The following is a 16,500-nucleotide window of genomic DNA, read 5'->3' as shown; positions in this document are numbered from 1 at the left end:
AGGGACACTCCCCCCCGCCCCACACCCAGTGCATGAATTTTGTGCACTGGTCCCCTAGTATACAATATATTCCAATTCTTAAAAACACTGGTAATAAAAATTGGGGAGAATGTATTAGCTAGGAATTAAGAGTGCAATGTTAGGTTTAAGATTAACACTTGGGTATTAAAGTTAGGACTAAGGGTTAGAATTAGGGCTTGGTACTAGCCTTTAGCATTATGGCTATGATTTAAAAAATCTCTATTTTAGCCGAAACCGGTTTGGCTCAGTGGATAGAGCGTCGGCCTGCAGACTGAAAGGTCCCAGGTTCGATTCCGGTCAAGCGCATGTACCTGGGTTGCGGGCATATCCCCAGTGGGAGATGTGCAGGAGGCAGCTGATCGATGTTTCTCTCTCATCGATGTTTCTAACTATCTCTCTCCCTTTCTCTCTGTAAAAAAATCAATAAAATATATTTAAAAATAAAAATAAAAAAAATAAAAAATCTCTATTTTAATACTTAATAAAACTAAGCTCATAGAAACTCACACCTGAAACCTATATGTTCATGTTGACCAATGTCAACCCAATAAATTTAATTAAAGAAAAATAAACAAACTACTTAATTAAAAAAAAAAGTAAAAAACTTAAGCTACATAAGAATAGAGAAAAACCATCTATGGGTGATACTTCCTAATTCTCTGATGATTGAGACCCCAATTTGAAAGAGTGTGATTATAAAACAAGAGTTAATGCCCTGGCCAGTTTGGCTCAGTGGTTGAGCATCGGCCCACGAGCCGAAGGGTTGAAGATTCGATTTCAGTCAAGGGCACATACCTTGGTTGTGGGCTTGATCACCACGTGCAGGAGGCAACCAATTGATGTGTCTCTCTCACATCGATGTTTCCCTGTCTCTACCCCTCCCTTCCACTCTCTCTGATAACCAATGGAAAAAATATCCTGGGGTGAAGATTAACAACAAAAAATTTAATACCAGGATATAAAACTTCATATTAAGCAAAATTCTAATTTGGGGTGTGGGAAGAACAATGAAAGCAAATAATCTAACATGTGAACTGTAATGGAATAGTGTAAATTTTAATTTTTTATGCATTTTATGTATCTTTTATGATAAACATATACAACTATTAATTAAAATCAGAAACAGTGTCAAGCAAATTAAATAGACATTATTTACAGACCAAATGCCAGATTTCGGTGTACAAGACAACATTCCAACCAACTGAGCCACACTGGCCACTTCTTTTTAAAAAGAAGTTCTAAAATCACCAACATGACCAAAATACCACGTGTTGATGGAGATATAAATCACCTGAAACCCTCAGTCACCTGGTGGGAGCATAAACAGGTATAAGCACTTTCGAAAACTCTTGGGCTATGTTTGCCAGTAGTACATTTCCCCAGTTGTGACAAAAATGTCTTCAGGCATAGCCAAATATTCCCGGGGGTCAAAACTGCCCAACCCCTCACATTGATAACCACTGATATATACCCAAAAGAAATATAAACCTATGAGTCACAAAAAGACATATGTATATATAAAAGAATATGCACAGTACCATTATCCAAATAACTAAATACAGGTAATTTATCCATATGCCTATCACTAACAGAACGAATAAATCAAGTGTAGTTAATCACAGGATGAAATATCATACAGTAGTGAGAATGCTTCTTAACTATGCACAACACTGTGACTGCATATCATAATGTTGAAAAGAAACCTGAGACACAAAAGTAGATACGGTATGACTATTACATAAATTTGAACACCTGGGAAAATTAGTCTAGGGCAGTGGTTCTCAATCTTCCTAATGCCGCGACCCTTTAATACAGTTCCTCATGTTGTGGTGACCCCCAACCATAAAATTATTTTCGTTGCTACTTCATAAGTGTAATTTTGCTACTGTTATGAATCGCAATGTAAATATCTGATATGCAGGATGTATTTTCATTGTTATAAATTGAACATAATTAAAGCATAGTGATTAATCACAAAAACAATATGTAATTATATATGTGTTTTCTGATGGTCTTAGGTGACTCCTGTGAAAGGGTCGTTCGACCCACAAAGGGGTCACGACACACTGGATGGCGACCCACAGGTTGAGAACCGCTGGTCTAGGGTGTTAGAAGTCCAAGGTAATTATCCTTTGGAGGAAGAACAGAGAGTGAAAGGGAGGGAATACTGGAGTGCTGGGAATGTTCTGTTTCTCGATCTAGATCCTGACAAAGTTGTGCTAAATTTGTAAAATTTAACTGAGCAGGAATATGATTTGTACACTATTCTATTATGTTATACTTCAATAAAAAATTAAAAGAAAAAGGAAGTTTCAAGATCTAAAATGATTACATAGTACTTTTATAACATAATTTTCCTTCCAGGTAGCTTAATAACATCTGTATCAAACACTGACTTCAGATTTCCTGTAATTATATTCTTTCAAGTGAGAGAATAGCTGCTTATGATGTGCTCTACTATAGGTATACAGTTCCCTCCCATAACAATGTACATAAGTATAACTTCAAGTATTAAGGGGAAAAGAACTTACATCTTCCATATATTCTGGCTCTGATGCAGAGGCGTCCCAACGATTATTCAGAATGAAAATGTTAGGCTTGGAAAGTCGCTCATTTACCTTGTGAAAAAACTGTTTTTCCTAAAAAACATCAAATGGCCAACAGTATGTTCACTTTTAAAAAGTATTTTTATATTTGTATTTATAATTAAGACTTTCTTATAATCTAAAATTTGGAACCATTTAGACAACAGTGATTAACAGCCATTGATAAAGGATCCCAAAGCACTATAAGCATTAAACTTTTCAAAGATAAGGAAACTAAAACATAAGAAAGGGAAAAGCGAAGGTTTTCCTGATCCCGCCATTAGTCTTTTGAAATTCAATTAAACAAATACTTAAAAGGTATTGCTTGATACGAAAATTTTGTCCAAATTTTCAAAAAACTACAGCAAATCTTTTTTTAAGATTAAGACCTGTTTACAACACATCATAATAAACAACAGAGAAAGGTATGTGCCAAAAATACTATAAATAAATGCTGGTACTATTCAAAGGAAGGAGACACCCTGTCTAGTTGAAATTATGAAAAGCTCCATAAAGAAGGAAGAGGTAATAAAGGTGGCCTTGAAAGTACTGGTAACAGGGCTTTTTGAAATGAAGTTTGAAGGGGGGAAGAATATGGGGAAGGAACAGTATAAATGAAGGCATCAAAGTCAGAGGCATATCAAAGTTTGTTTATCCACCACCCCAATAATGGAATTATTCTAACAGATTTTAAAGATTTATCCATTTTTTTTATACTATCATGTTATAAACGACTGTCAGTGTTGTCACAACAGCCTGGTCTATGTGACATAGATTAGGCTATTGGCCACTCCAACACTAATAACACTGCAACAAAACAAAGATCTTGCTGGAGGGGGGTGGTGGTGGTGGTGGTGGTGTGTGGTATAAGTCAGTATCCTAACAATGCTGGTGCCCATTCCTTCTGAAATTGGCAAATAACCACAGTAAAGGTCAACAACACACAAAGATTCAGTAGAAGCTAGTGCCATCAAACCCTGGGAACACTCAAGACCAAAATAAGCCCTTTTAGTCTCATGGAGATATAAACCCCTTCGTTCACCCTTGATTTAGAAGTTCCTTCTAATCCAAGATTTGGATTTCCCTCACTTTTCAGAATTAAAACAGGCACCATTTCATTTCCTTCCACTAATTGTATATGATTAAATCCTACCGTGTTCATTAATGTTGATTCAGAGTTGGCAACCAAAACAAAGACATCAGCATCTAAGCAAAACTTATCAATCCAGCTATCCAGCTCTGTAGTGACATCTGTACCTGGACTAATGGAAATAAAATAAAAAATTATATAACATTTCTTAAAGACAATTTTTGTAACTTTTATAATAGTTTAAAGTCTAAAGGACAGAATTTCTATCAGTCATCAGTATCAAACCCAGGAGATTTACATTACTTTTTCACCTATAAGAAAGCACTTGTGGCAAGGTGAGAGCCTGTGCTATAAGTAATTCTCCATATTTATTCTGCTGACAAGGAACTTCCAGAGCCTGTCCAATTGAGAACAAATGCTTAAAAAAAAAAAAAGGAGCCACCCAGCAAGAGCAATAGTTTAATCTCTTAAATGTTTATGCTTTGGAAAGCTAAAAAATAAGTACTAAAAACAAACAAGGCTAATGTATAATAAAAAATGAAGGTGCTGCCCTAGCCAAGTTTGGCTCAGTGGACAGAGCATCAACCTGCAGACCAAAGGTTCCCGGGTTCGATTCCAGTCAAGGGCACATGCCCAAGTTGAGGGCTCAATCCCCAGAAAGGAGCATGCAGGAGGCAGCTGATCAATGATTCTCATTATTGATGTTTCAATCTCTCTCTCTTTCCCTCCCTCTCTGAAGTCAATAAAAATGTTAACACATTAAGCACCCAGTCACCGGTGACTGACACTATACTTTCTGTCCGGAAGACAAAATAGGCTGGCTGCTTAATGTGTTAAAAAAACAAAATGAAAGTGCTTGTCCGTCCGGTATAGCTCAGTTGAACATCGACCTATGAACTAGCAGGTCATAGTTAGATTCCAGGTCAGGGCACATGCCCAGGTTGTAGGCTTGAACTCTGGCAGGGGGCATGCAGGAGGCAGACAATCAATGATTCTCATCATTAATGTTTCTATTTTTCCCTCTCACTTCCTCTCTGAAATCAATAAAAATATTAAAAAAAGAAAAGAAGAAGAAATTAAAAAATAAGGTTCTAGCAACTACATTCAGTACAGCTCACAAAAGACTAGGTGCTTATAAGCATAAATAATAAAAAATAAAACACCCTCTACTAGACATAAATATAGTGTACAATCTATACTATAAAATTTATAGTGCAGCTATCCCTCAAGTTGTCTTAATGTGTCCTGAGACAAGTTGGTGAGTTGATAGGTAAGTGTCATGGATACATTCTGACCATGAAATAAAAGCAAAGTTAACTAGCTAATATTACTCTATTTAAACCAAATATTTTTATTTCACAAGCATCTTCTCTCTCATCTGAGCTATTTCTATTAATTGGAAAACTCTTCTAAAAGGAATGCCTGTCCTCAAAAAACAAAATGGATTCCACAGAACACTGAAATTTTAACTGAAGAAAACAAAAGAACACATAAAAAATAATTTAAGTACCTTTTTTGGTAAATGACATTGCTTAACAGACATGAATTATCATTTATTAAGCATTAGTGTAGTAAGGTGATTTAAAAACATATATAAATGCAAATTAATGAGAAGAGTTTGAAAAAAATTCCAAAAGTACTTGATTAATTCTTGACCAATGAAAAGCTACATAAATTGTCCAGTGAAGTTATTTTGGGAAACTTGATCTCAAGAATAAATTAATTACTAGTTTTAAAAAAATTAACTATTTAGAATTCTCTACCTAGGTACCTAGATTTACACAAACTATGAAGTCAATCTAGAGAAACAAAGAAATAAGACAAAAGTAACTATCCTTGAAATTTTTTATAATAGAAATGCTGATAAATTGGCACTTTTATGATATGATTAAGATACAAAAACAAACACCTTATTTGTTCTTTAACAGTCTAGAAAATAAGAACAAAGCAGCAATTGAACATTTAAAATTTTTATGTACTACATGCTAAAGCAAGCAGCATTATTTTATAAATACACCTTTACAAAAAGAAAATGCAATTCATATGTAATTTTACCTGTCTACTAAAACCAGGTCATCTCTCAAGAGGGCACATTTTGCCTTTGGCCAAAACACATGCACGAGAGAGCCAGCTTTTAAGTCTTTATCCATATGCAGGGCATGGGCCAGCTGATTAACTGTCTAAAGTGGGAGGAAAAGCAAAAGCAAAACATTTACTTGTAATAAAAAAGAAAAATAGTATAATTTGGCATAACATTTATTTTTGTAAATATGCTAAGAATCAGAATTTTAAATAATTTGAAATAAAACCATTTGAGAATCTTGAAAAACCCAAGTTTTAGAATTACCAAATAGAAAAAAAAAAAAGTGATACCCTTAAAACAGTTTATTCATACCATTCTGCAAAAATAATCAGGCCTGTAAACATTCTAAATGCCCCCCAAAAATAGAACTTGGTAGTGGAATCCTATGCAGTCTCAGAAATTGATATTACATGTAGGAAAATAAATGTATATCAAGGGGAAAAAAGCAAATCAGGAAATAGCACATGATAGCCATTCTGCTTTAAAAATACAGAGAAACACAAATTTAACTATACCAAAGGGCTTCCATTGGTTTTTGGGAAGTGTGTGAGTTTTGTTTGGAGTTTTTCTTTGTGTTTATTTATGTACTTTCCGACTCTTCTAAAATGAATGTGTATTGTACAGAAATAACAAGGAATAGAAGAAATGTCATTAAGGAAGGGCATCAGCACTTATACCTCTGTGGTTTATTTGTGATCTATATCAAATTGTAAAGAGGAACATCTATTTTCAAATGGGCACAACAGTCCTGATCAGGGATGAAGTGAATCTCCATCATGACACTATTAGGTAGGTTGTGTTGTTTTGTTGCTTTCATAAACTTTTTTTTTTTTAAATATATTTTATTGATTTTTCACAGAGAGGAAGGGAGAGAGATAGAGAGTTAGAAACATCGATGAGAGAGAAACATCGATCAGCTGCCTCCTGCACATCTCCCACTGGGGATATGCCCGCAACCCAGGTACATGCCCTTGACCGGAATCGAACCTGGGACCTTTCAGTCCGCAGGCCGACGCTCTATCCACTGAGCCAAACCGGTTTCAGCTTCATAAACTTTTTGATAGAATTATAAACTTGTACTAAAATCTTGATGTCTCATTTATAAAATTAAAATAAAAGCATCTATTTACAAAACTGTGGTGAGGTTTGAGTTATTACAAGTACTAGCTATTACTGTTGCATTTCTTTTACTAAGTTAACTATTCAAACATGAGCACGATACTCAGAGCCTACCTATACCTTAAAGCAGGCCATTACTTGAGGTAAACAAATTCAAATTTTGGAGTAAGGGAGAGGAGTAAAAGAACACAAAGGAAGAGGACTGGAAATAGCACAGATCAGGAAAAAGAAATGATTACTTTAAAATATTACAGCAGGGAGAACCAAGATGGCGGCATAGGTTAACGCCGGAGTTTGCTGCTTTGAACAACTACTTCAAAAGTGAAACCAAAAAACGGAAGGGACATCACCCAGAACCACAGGAACGCTGGCTGAGTGGAAGTCCTACAACTAGGAGGAAAGAGAAACGCACACGGACACTCAGAGGAGGCGCAGTGCTGAAGTCAAATTCTGAGGTGCGGAGTGTGCGGAGCGGGCTGGCGGCGGAGGGCGCGGTTGTTGTTTTCAATCTGGAGGGAGTCGCAGACTCTGAGCACCAGATCCGGGCGAGTCTTTAGGGACCCAGACTCAAACGGGAGAAGCGGGACTGTCTGGCTTCGGTCAGAGCGAGTGCAGCTTTCTCTCCGAGCTTTGCAGCGGGTGCTGGGACTCAGAGAGGCAGAGCCCCTGGGGACAGGACTGAGAGCCGCCATAACTGCTCTCTCGGGGCCACCCTGTTGATCCTGTGCGACCCGCCCCGCCCAAGCCCTGCCCAGAGGCATTTGCCAGATAGCCTCAGGCAAAGGCTAGATTAGCACCTCCCTAGAGGACAGAAGTTCTCTCACTACTGACACAGCTGATTCTCATAGCCACTTGGCCTGGAGGTCAAACCCTCCCTGGAATTAGCTACAACAATCAAGATTTATCTATAAGACTGCGAACAAAGACCACTAGGGGGTGCACCAAGGAAGCATAACAAAATGCGGAGACAAAGAAACAGGACAAAATTGTCAATGGAAGAAATAGAGTTCAGAACCACACTTTTAAGGTCTCTCAAGAACTGTTTAGAAGCTGCCGATAAACTTAATGAGATCTACACGAAAACTAATAAGACCCTCGATCTTATATTGGGGAACCAACTAGAAATTAAGCACACACGGACTGAAATAACGAATATTATACAGACGCCCGACAGCAGACCAGAGGAGCGCAAGAATCAAGTCAATGATTTGAAATGCGAGGAAGCAAAAAACATCCAACCGGAAAAGCAAAATGAAAAAAGAATCCAAAAATGCGAGGATAGTGTAAGGAGCCTCTGGGACAGCTTCAAGCGTACCAACATCAGAATTATAGGGGTGCCAGAAGATGAGAGAGAGCAAGATATTGAAAACCTATTTGAAGAAATAATGACAGAAAACTTCCCCCACCTGGTGAAAGAAATGGACTTACAGGTCCAAGAAGCGCGGAGAACCCCAAACAAAAGGAATCCAAAGAGGACCACACCAAGACACATCATAATTAAAATGCCAAGAGCAAAAGATAAAGAGAGAATCTTAAAAACAGCAAGAGAAAGTAACTCAGTTACCTACAAGGGAATACCCATACGACTGTCAGCTGATTTCTCAACAGAAACTTTGCAGGCCAGAAGGGAGTGGCAAGAAATATTCAAAGTGATGAATACCAAGAACCTACAACCAAGATTACTTTATCCAGCAAAGCTATCATTCAGAATTGAAGGTCAGATAAAGAGCTTCACAGATAAGGAAAAGCTAAAAGAGTTCATCACCACCAAACCAGGATTATATGAAATGCTGAAAGGTATCCTTTAAGAAGAGGAAGAGGAAGAAAAAGGTAAAGATACAAATTATGAACAACAAATATGCATCTATCAACAAGTGAATCTAAGAATCAAGTGAATAAATAATCTGATGAACAGAATAAACTGTTGATTATAATAGAATCAGGGACATAGAAAGGGAATGGACTGACTATTCTTGGGGGGGAAAGGGGTGTGGGAGATGTGGGAAGAGACTGGACAAAAATCGTGCACCTATGGATGAGGACAGTGGGTGGGGAGTGAGGGTGGAGGGTGGGGCGGGAATTGGGAGGAGGGGAGTTATGGGGGGGGGAAAAAAGGAACAAATGTAATAATCTGAACAATAAAGATTTAATTAAAAAAAAAAAAAGAAAAAAAAATATCACAGCATATCTGACTTGAGGATCTAAAGCCACAGGCAATTTGAATTCTAATTTGCTAAAAATCTTGATTTCACAATAAATTATTCCTTCATTTGTATAGGTTAAAAGTTTAAAGAAATCATTTCATAAACTTTATCTCATTCCTCAGAACTACTCTGAAGGGTATTACACAGACTGAGTTATCTGATAAAGATCAAACAGCAAACACCAGACCCATGAATTCACCTACAATTTACCAAAAACTAAAATGGTATAGATCTTCAAACATTGAACTTCTGCATTTGTGGTACAGAAATTGAGACTTAGCCCAACTGGAGTGGCAGAGTGGTTGAATGTTGACCTATAAACCAGGAGGTCAAGGTTTGATTCCCGGTTAGGGCTCATGCCTGGGTTGCAGGCTCAATATCCAGTGTGGGGCATGCAGGAGGCAGCTGATCAATGATTCTCTCTCTCTGTTTCTATCACTCTGCCCCTCTCCCTTCCTCTCTGAAATCAATAAAAATATATTTAAAAACAAAAGACTTAAGAAAAAGTGACTGTAGTGAGAAACAATGCCTTTAACCAGTAGTTCTCATTCCAGTCAATTCTTATATCCAATTTTTTTATTGTTTTTAGCTGAAGGAATCTAGTGGTACTGAATCCATTAGGAAATTTATGAAAGGAAATTTTCTTTAAAAAGACTTCAATTTTTTCTTGGGACATTATTTTAAAAACTTAGTAAGCCTTTTCTTTAAAAAAACAACAGAAACAAAAACAAAAAACCCTCACCTGAGGACATGCTTAGAGAGAGGAAGGGAGAGAGAAGGAATGGGAGAAAGACAGAAAAATCAATTGATTGCCTTATGTAGGTCCATATATGACCCGGAGGGATCGAACCCGCAACCCAGGTATGTGGTCTGACTGGAAATTGAACCGGCAACCTTTGGGTGCACAGGAGGCCACTCAACCAACTAAGCCACTTCGGTCAGGCATTAATAAGCTTTTATATTTTATTAACTTACATTTTAAGTTAAGGTAGGGTTTCTTATCCCAGTAATTTAACTCTGAAGCAAAAGAATTTTAGAGAATTTAAAACATTACTGATGGTTTTAAAAGCCATGAACAGACATTAATGGTTCTTCCATCTCCAGCAATGCAGACATCTTATAATTCTTTTTTAAAGAACTAGGGCATGGTTTAAAATACATTATATTGCTAAGGTCAAATGTAATACCTTCACACTCTTTTTTTCATCTGATCCTTCTGTCATAAGATAGGCTCTATCTCCATCGGTTCCTTCAACACTCAGTAAGCAATTGGTTGTATGGCCAATCCCACTGGGGAGGACTTTATCCCACAACATTGCATTGATAACAGAGCTCTTCCCACTGCTTGTCCTGAAGAATGAATATACAAAATCATGAAAAACAAAACATAACAATAAAAACTTTGTTCTTTTTCTGGGTTTAAGACTGACTTTTCTAGAATTCAAATTTAGTTAAAATTTCATCAGATGGCATTTTTCATAAAAGAGTTGATAATTCATACAAATATTAGCAATGTACATTTCAGAGAGATAAAGTAGAGGAAAACAAATCCTACCTTTCCCATAAAGCTATCCTGGCCTTCTCCTTCTTGCTTCTTGGGGAAATTTGTAATCACAGCCCCAAATTCTATGACACTACCCAGCCCAAAATGTGATCTAATGTCCCATGTCCTTAAATCCACAGTGAATACCTATTTCTCCTTCTCAAGTAGGACAACTGAGGCGTCAACCTCTAGGATAGTGGTTGCCAACCGGTGGTCCACGAGGTCTGAAAGGCTGGCAACCGCTGCTCTAGGCCTTTTCCTTCCCATTCTTACTCCACCTTAACCTGAGGTAGGGTCTCTTTAATAGATCTACCTCATCCTTGACTCTCAAAGACCTTGAGAATATATGATTAAGTGGGAGAAGCAGACAATAAAAACATAAAACAAAAATAACAGAGCGCTGTAACACTGTTTTAAAGGACATAAACAGGGTGATTTAATAGAGAATAACTGAAAAGGAATATTTAACAGTGAAAAGGAAAGGTTTCTAAGGTAGTAACATTGAGGATGAGATCTGAAGAGAAAATAGGAGCCAGACATACACAGAACAACACAAAGAGAATTCTATGAATAGGAAATTGCAAGTGCTAAAGCCCTAAGATGGGAAATAGCTTAGAAGACATGAGGTGTAGTGAGTACATAAATTGCTCTATTGGTACATAGCACATATGTGAGTCACCAAGTATGAGCTAGTCATTTGTCTTTGCATCCCTGGTGCCCAACAGAGTGCATGGTACTTAGGTAGTTAACAAATGATCCTTAAATGAATGCAGAAGCTGCGGCAGAGATCACTCTATCACTCCAGTGGGTTACATTAAGAACTGGCACTTCCACCCTAGCGGGTTTGGCTCAGTGGATAGTGTTGGCCTGTGGACCAAAGGGTCCCAGGTTCGATTCCGGTCAAGGGCACGTATCATGGTTGCAGGCTCCTCCTCAGCCTGTGCCCTGGTTGGGGCTTGTGCAGGAGGCAACCAGTCAATGTTTCTCTGTCTTTCCCTCTCTCGTCTACTCTCCCTAAAAATCAATGGAAAAATATCCTCGAGTGAGGATTAACAACAAAAAAAGCTTCATTAATTCTCTGCATAATACCTTGTATTAAAATTATTCTTTAAAAAAAACCAAAAAACTGCCTAATTCCTACTCTCTGGGAATCATGGGGCTGAGAATCCTTTCAGAAGACATACCTGATAATCAATAGAAGCTTAAAAGAATAAGTCACAATTATATATATCATTATCTGCACTTCTATTCTTTTTTAAAAATGTTTTTATTGATTTTAGAGGAGGGGAGAGGAAGAGGTAGAAACTTCAATGAGAGAGAAACATCAACATAGGTTGGCTGCCTCCTGCACAACCCCTGCTGGTGACTGAACCCGAAACCGAGGTATGTGCCCTGACCAGAAATCCAACCAGCGACCTCTTGATGTATGGTTTGATACTCAACCACTGAGCCATAGCAGGTGTGCTGTATTTCTATTCCTCTAACTGGCCAATTCTTAGATATGAGCATCCTTAAAAAATAAAAATATGATTGACCTCCATAGCTTCATTTTATATCATGAACTAAAATAAGTTATCTTGCATGCTAACAGATTTACCATAACACAGCCAGAAACTGCTGTGGGAGAGGGGGGAGACATACCACTTGCTGGAACACCAGAAACAAAGCTGATCCTATTAGGAAAAAAAAAGCTGATTTCTGGAAACTACTCTTGAGAAGAAATAATAAAGGATTACCTGCCAAAAAAGGCCACTTTCATGTGTCTCCGAGACAGCACCTCGCCAATGATGGAAAGCTTGTTTTTATACCCCCGTATTTCTACTAGATCATCCTCAGTAGCTATTCGATCAAGTTCTGAATTCCTGTACGTTGCTGCAAAATTGCAATGGTATTAGAAAAAGTGGATCAAATGAATATTAAGAATTACATAATGTAATACCTAAGATATGCATGTATTTTGGCTCTATTGTATATTAACATGCCGTTTGAAAAGTAAAAATGCCCATATCTGAATATTTGGTAAAAGATAAATGCCTTCTTGCAATGGTTCATAAGAATCCTGCCCAAAAGAATGTCAAAATTATTAAGACTTACAGGGGCCCAATCAAAAGGGGATGTTTGTTATTCATCTAGGTCTCAAAAATACAAAACAGCCAACTAAGACAAAAATGTATTTCTGAACAGAGAAACTAGAATATGCACTTATCATTGTCCCATTCTGACTGAATCTTCAAATCTTGAGCTGAGAAGAGGGATACACATGTTAAGAGTAAAGTTTGAATGGACACCCCCCAAGAAACAAAGACATGGTTCAAGATCTCCAAGCTAGGTAAGACTTTGCTATCTTATCACTTCTTATCTGCTACCCACAGGGATGACAAAAACAACTCATTTCACATGAAAGAGAACTGTAAATTGAATCCCACCCAGCCCCAACCTCACCTCCCCAAGGATAAGCCTGGGTTTGAAAAGTAGAAAAGCCCTTCAGTTTTGTTTTTATAGGATTATACATGCTTACAGTTATATTTTTATATTTCAATTTTGCAGGCAAAAACATGGGAGATTCATTTGGCTAACTGGAGACAAACTGTTAGGGGGGTAGAAATAGAATACTGGGGACTAGCTAAGAAATAAAAAAAGCAATATTAATCATGCTGTTAACCCTGATTGTTTTGTTCTGATTAAAGAAAGCACATTCTAACCTGACTGGGAGTTGTATGCCTCCGGGACCTAAGAGTCAACCTTGAAATGTGGTCCATCCTCATTCAAGAACTGCTTAATATCAAGGGAAGATTACAACCTTATTGTCCAAACAATGGAGTCCCACCCAGCCCACCTTGCCTACTTCCCTATGCCTATGATTCCTGCTTCCCCATGTAATCTTTGTCCTACCAAATATAAACAGCTGTCTTATGGGGGCTGCAGAGCAGATTTTTGTGGATGACCTGTTGCTCTCCCATACCACCGGCATAAACGCTCATATGTAATTCAATCTTGTCTCTGCTTAATTGTCTCAAGTAGTGACAGGCAGCTGGACCCATTGGTTCTCCGATTACAAAACAATGATAGAGCTTACCGAAGCGGTTCTCAACCTGTGGGTCTCGACCCCTTTGGCGGTTGAACGACCCTTTCACAGGGGTCGCCTAAATATCAGCATATCAGATATTTACATTACGATTCATAACCGTAGCAACATTACAGTTATGAAGTAGCAACGAAAATAATTTTATGGTTGGGTCACAACATGAGGAACTGTATTTAAAGGGCCAGAAGGTTGAGAACCACTGGCTTACCCAGTACTCATCTAATTCAACTTAAGCCTTACATATCTCATCATACTTTTCAAGTGCAATAATAAAATACGTGGGCTCTGGTGAATGAAGTTAAGTGAATAAATAAGTACAATTATATTCACCTATGTTTTTCATTTTATTCTTGTTCTTCCCGATTTATTTGCTTTGTCTCTTTTCATAACATTTTTTTTCCCTGAGGTTCTAAAACCAGTAAAATCGAATTCAGATTTTTAAAGCTGCTATTCACTAGCTCCAAGCATGACACTCAATCTATAACTAGCTCATTACACAAAATATATTTAATTTTATCTTCACTTCCTATCGTTTTAGAATAAAATACGATTCAAAGTCACTGTTCCAGTTCAAATTTTTCCCAAACTGTAAATGTAAATGTTCTACACCAGTACTTCTTTTTTCTCACTCCAACAAAACTGGAATTGTGTTAAGGTTTGGTGACAGAAACACCATAGTAAGGCATGATCCCTACCCTCAAGGAGCTCAAAATCTGGTGAGGGAGAGTAAGGAGGGAAAAGTAAAGTTTGATTCTACTCATCTATTGAATGTGTCCCAATTGTCACTGGAGAGGTTTCCAGAATCCCTCCCTTTTCATTGTACCCTTGAAGGTCATGTAATCTTAAGAACCAGAAAAGTTTTAACAGTTATCTCCAAGGCAGTAATCCCTAGCAAGCCACTCCTATCCCCCTTGTTTGAACAGTTACATTCATTTTAGGAAGACTTTTTTGGTTCTTTCCCACAGCATCCCAGCCTCATTTGAGAGGATAAAATTGGCCTGAGATCTTGGCTTAACTACTGAGTTGGGGAGAAGATAAGTATAATGGCTTACTGTGGGCTGCCTACTTTGTAGTCTGGGCATTTACTAGCTTTGTGGAGAGAGGAAGGAGAAAGAGACAAACACTGATGTGAGAGAAAAACATTGATAGGCTGCCTCCTGCATGTGCCCTGACTAGGGATTGAACCCGAAATCTAGGCATGTGCCCTGACCGGGAATCGACCCTGCAACCAGCTGGTGGACAGGAGGACACTGTAACCAACTGACCCACCTGGCCAGGGCGTCTTGGGCTTTTTTATCTGTAAAATGAGTGTGATTAAAATTGTGCCTCAGCCGAAACCGGTTTGGCTCAGTGGATAGAGCGTCAGCCTGCGGACTGAAAGGTCCCAGGTTCGATTCCGGTCAAGGGCATGTACCTGGGTTGCGGGCACATCCCCGGTGGGGGATGTGCAGGAGGCGGCTGATCGATGTTTCTCTCTCATCGATGTTTCTGACTCTCTATCTCTCTCCCTTCCTCTCTGTAAAAAATCAATAAAAATATATTAAAAATAAATAAATAAATAAATAAATAAAATTGTGCCTCAATGTTGATATGAGGATTAAATAAGCTATTAGTGTTACTGATTTGAGTTAATTATAATTAAAATGTATTTTGTATAATAAATGAGTTACTAAGTTTTTAATGTGTTATTAATGTAATAAAGTGCTAGGATAGCACCTCACCTACAAGCACTTATTTCTTAGTTGTTATAAATTCCATTTTATCTTCCTCCTCTCGAGGGCAAAAATGGGTGTTATTTGTTACGGTATCTCTCATGGCATACACACCACAATGCCCCTCTATTTGTGCTCAGTAACTAAGGCTGAAAGAATAAAGCGCCACGGCCTATTTTCAACAGTCCTTATTTGAAACACTTAAGAGACACTAACCTTCAATAAAATGTGAACCTTGAGTAACAAATTCCAGTAACTGGTCAAAAATTGCAGTAATTGCCTTCTTAGCCAGCACAAAGCGTTTCAGGGGAGAAGCAGCTTCTGCCATTATGCCACTGGGAGGGAGAAAATAACAAGTCAGAAGGGCACGGATTAACCTGGGTCGCAAACACCTGCAAATCAGCGACACTGATGAACTTACCCGAGGAAAGGAAACCTCCTGCCGAGGCTGTTTGCACAGTCCCTGGCGAGCAGGGTTCCGGTCCGACAACCGGAGACGCTCTGGGGTGGTATGCCACTAAAACAAGTGAAAATCTTGGCTGCAATGTCCACTTTATTTCCCTTTGGGGAAGATGAAGCGAACTGAGGCTAAACTGCGACTACATGCGACTCCTAAGTGCATCGGCAACAGGGTTCGTGGGAAGCCGAGTTCACCAAGGGTAAGGCCTGGCGCTCCAGGTGGGCGGAGGTGGCCATGCAGGGTGAAGCAATAAAATTCCAAGGCCATACTTGCACACTGACGTTAGAGAGACGCAGCTCTCACAACGAGGAAGAAGGGCAAGGCTTACAGCGAGCAGTGACGTTTCCAGCCCAAGAACTTCAAGGAATAGAAGTTCAAAGGGGAAAAATGTCCCCTGACAGCCTCTCATGAAAAAGGGCACTAAGCCAGCGGTTCTCAACCTGTGCGTCGCGACCCCTTTGGCGGTCGAACGACCCTTTCACAGGGGTCGCCTAAGGCCATCCTGCATATCAGACATTTACATGACGATTCAAAACAGTAGCAACATTACAGTTATGAAGTAGCAACGAAAATAATTTTATGGTTGGGTCACAACATG

The 16,500-nt window shown here is 38.4% G+C and overlaps 1 protein-coding gene across 5 annotated transcripts in view; it reads right to left on the bottom strand.

The window, feature by feature from the left end:
• MFN1 (mitofusin 1) overlaps positions 1–16,500 on the bottom strand; it is a 38,369-nt gene that overhangs the window by 21,244 nt on the left and 625 nt on the right. For 2 of the 5 annotated variants that reach the window (XM_059687081.1, XM_059687082.1), the window contains exons 2-7: positions 15,659–15,777; positions 12,382–12,517; positions 10,290–10,452; positions 5,752–5,876; positions 3,760–3,868; positions 2,553–2,660 (exon numbers count right to left, since the gene is read on the bottom strand). In XM_059687081.1, coding sequence (XP_059543064.1) covers positions 2,553–2,660; positions 3,760–3,868; positions 5,752–5,876; positions 10,290–10,452; positions 12,382–12,517; positions 15,659–15,770 — 753 coding nt within the window. In that variant the 5' untranslated portion in view covers positions 15,771–15,777. Of the gene's footprint in view, positions 1–2,552; positions 2,661–3,759; positions 3,869–5,751; positions 5,877–10,289; positions 10,453–12,381; positions 12,518–15,658; positions 15,778–15,863; positions 15,960–16,500 lie in introns of those variants that run through there. The other 3 variants (XM_059687083.1, XM_059687084.1, XM_059687085.1) reach the window with 3 other exon arrangements.

The sequence above is a fragment of the Myotis daubentonii genome, chromosome 3, assembly GCF_963259705.1.
Source record: "Myotis daubentonii chromosome 3, mMyoDau2.1, whole genome shotgun sequence".
NCBI lineage: Eukaryota > Metazoa > Chordata > Mammalia > Chiroptera > Vespertilionidae > Myotis > Myotis daubentonii.
Note: the sequence above shows the minus strand (reverse complement) of the source record. Positions and strands in the feature narration are given on the sequence as shown.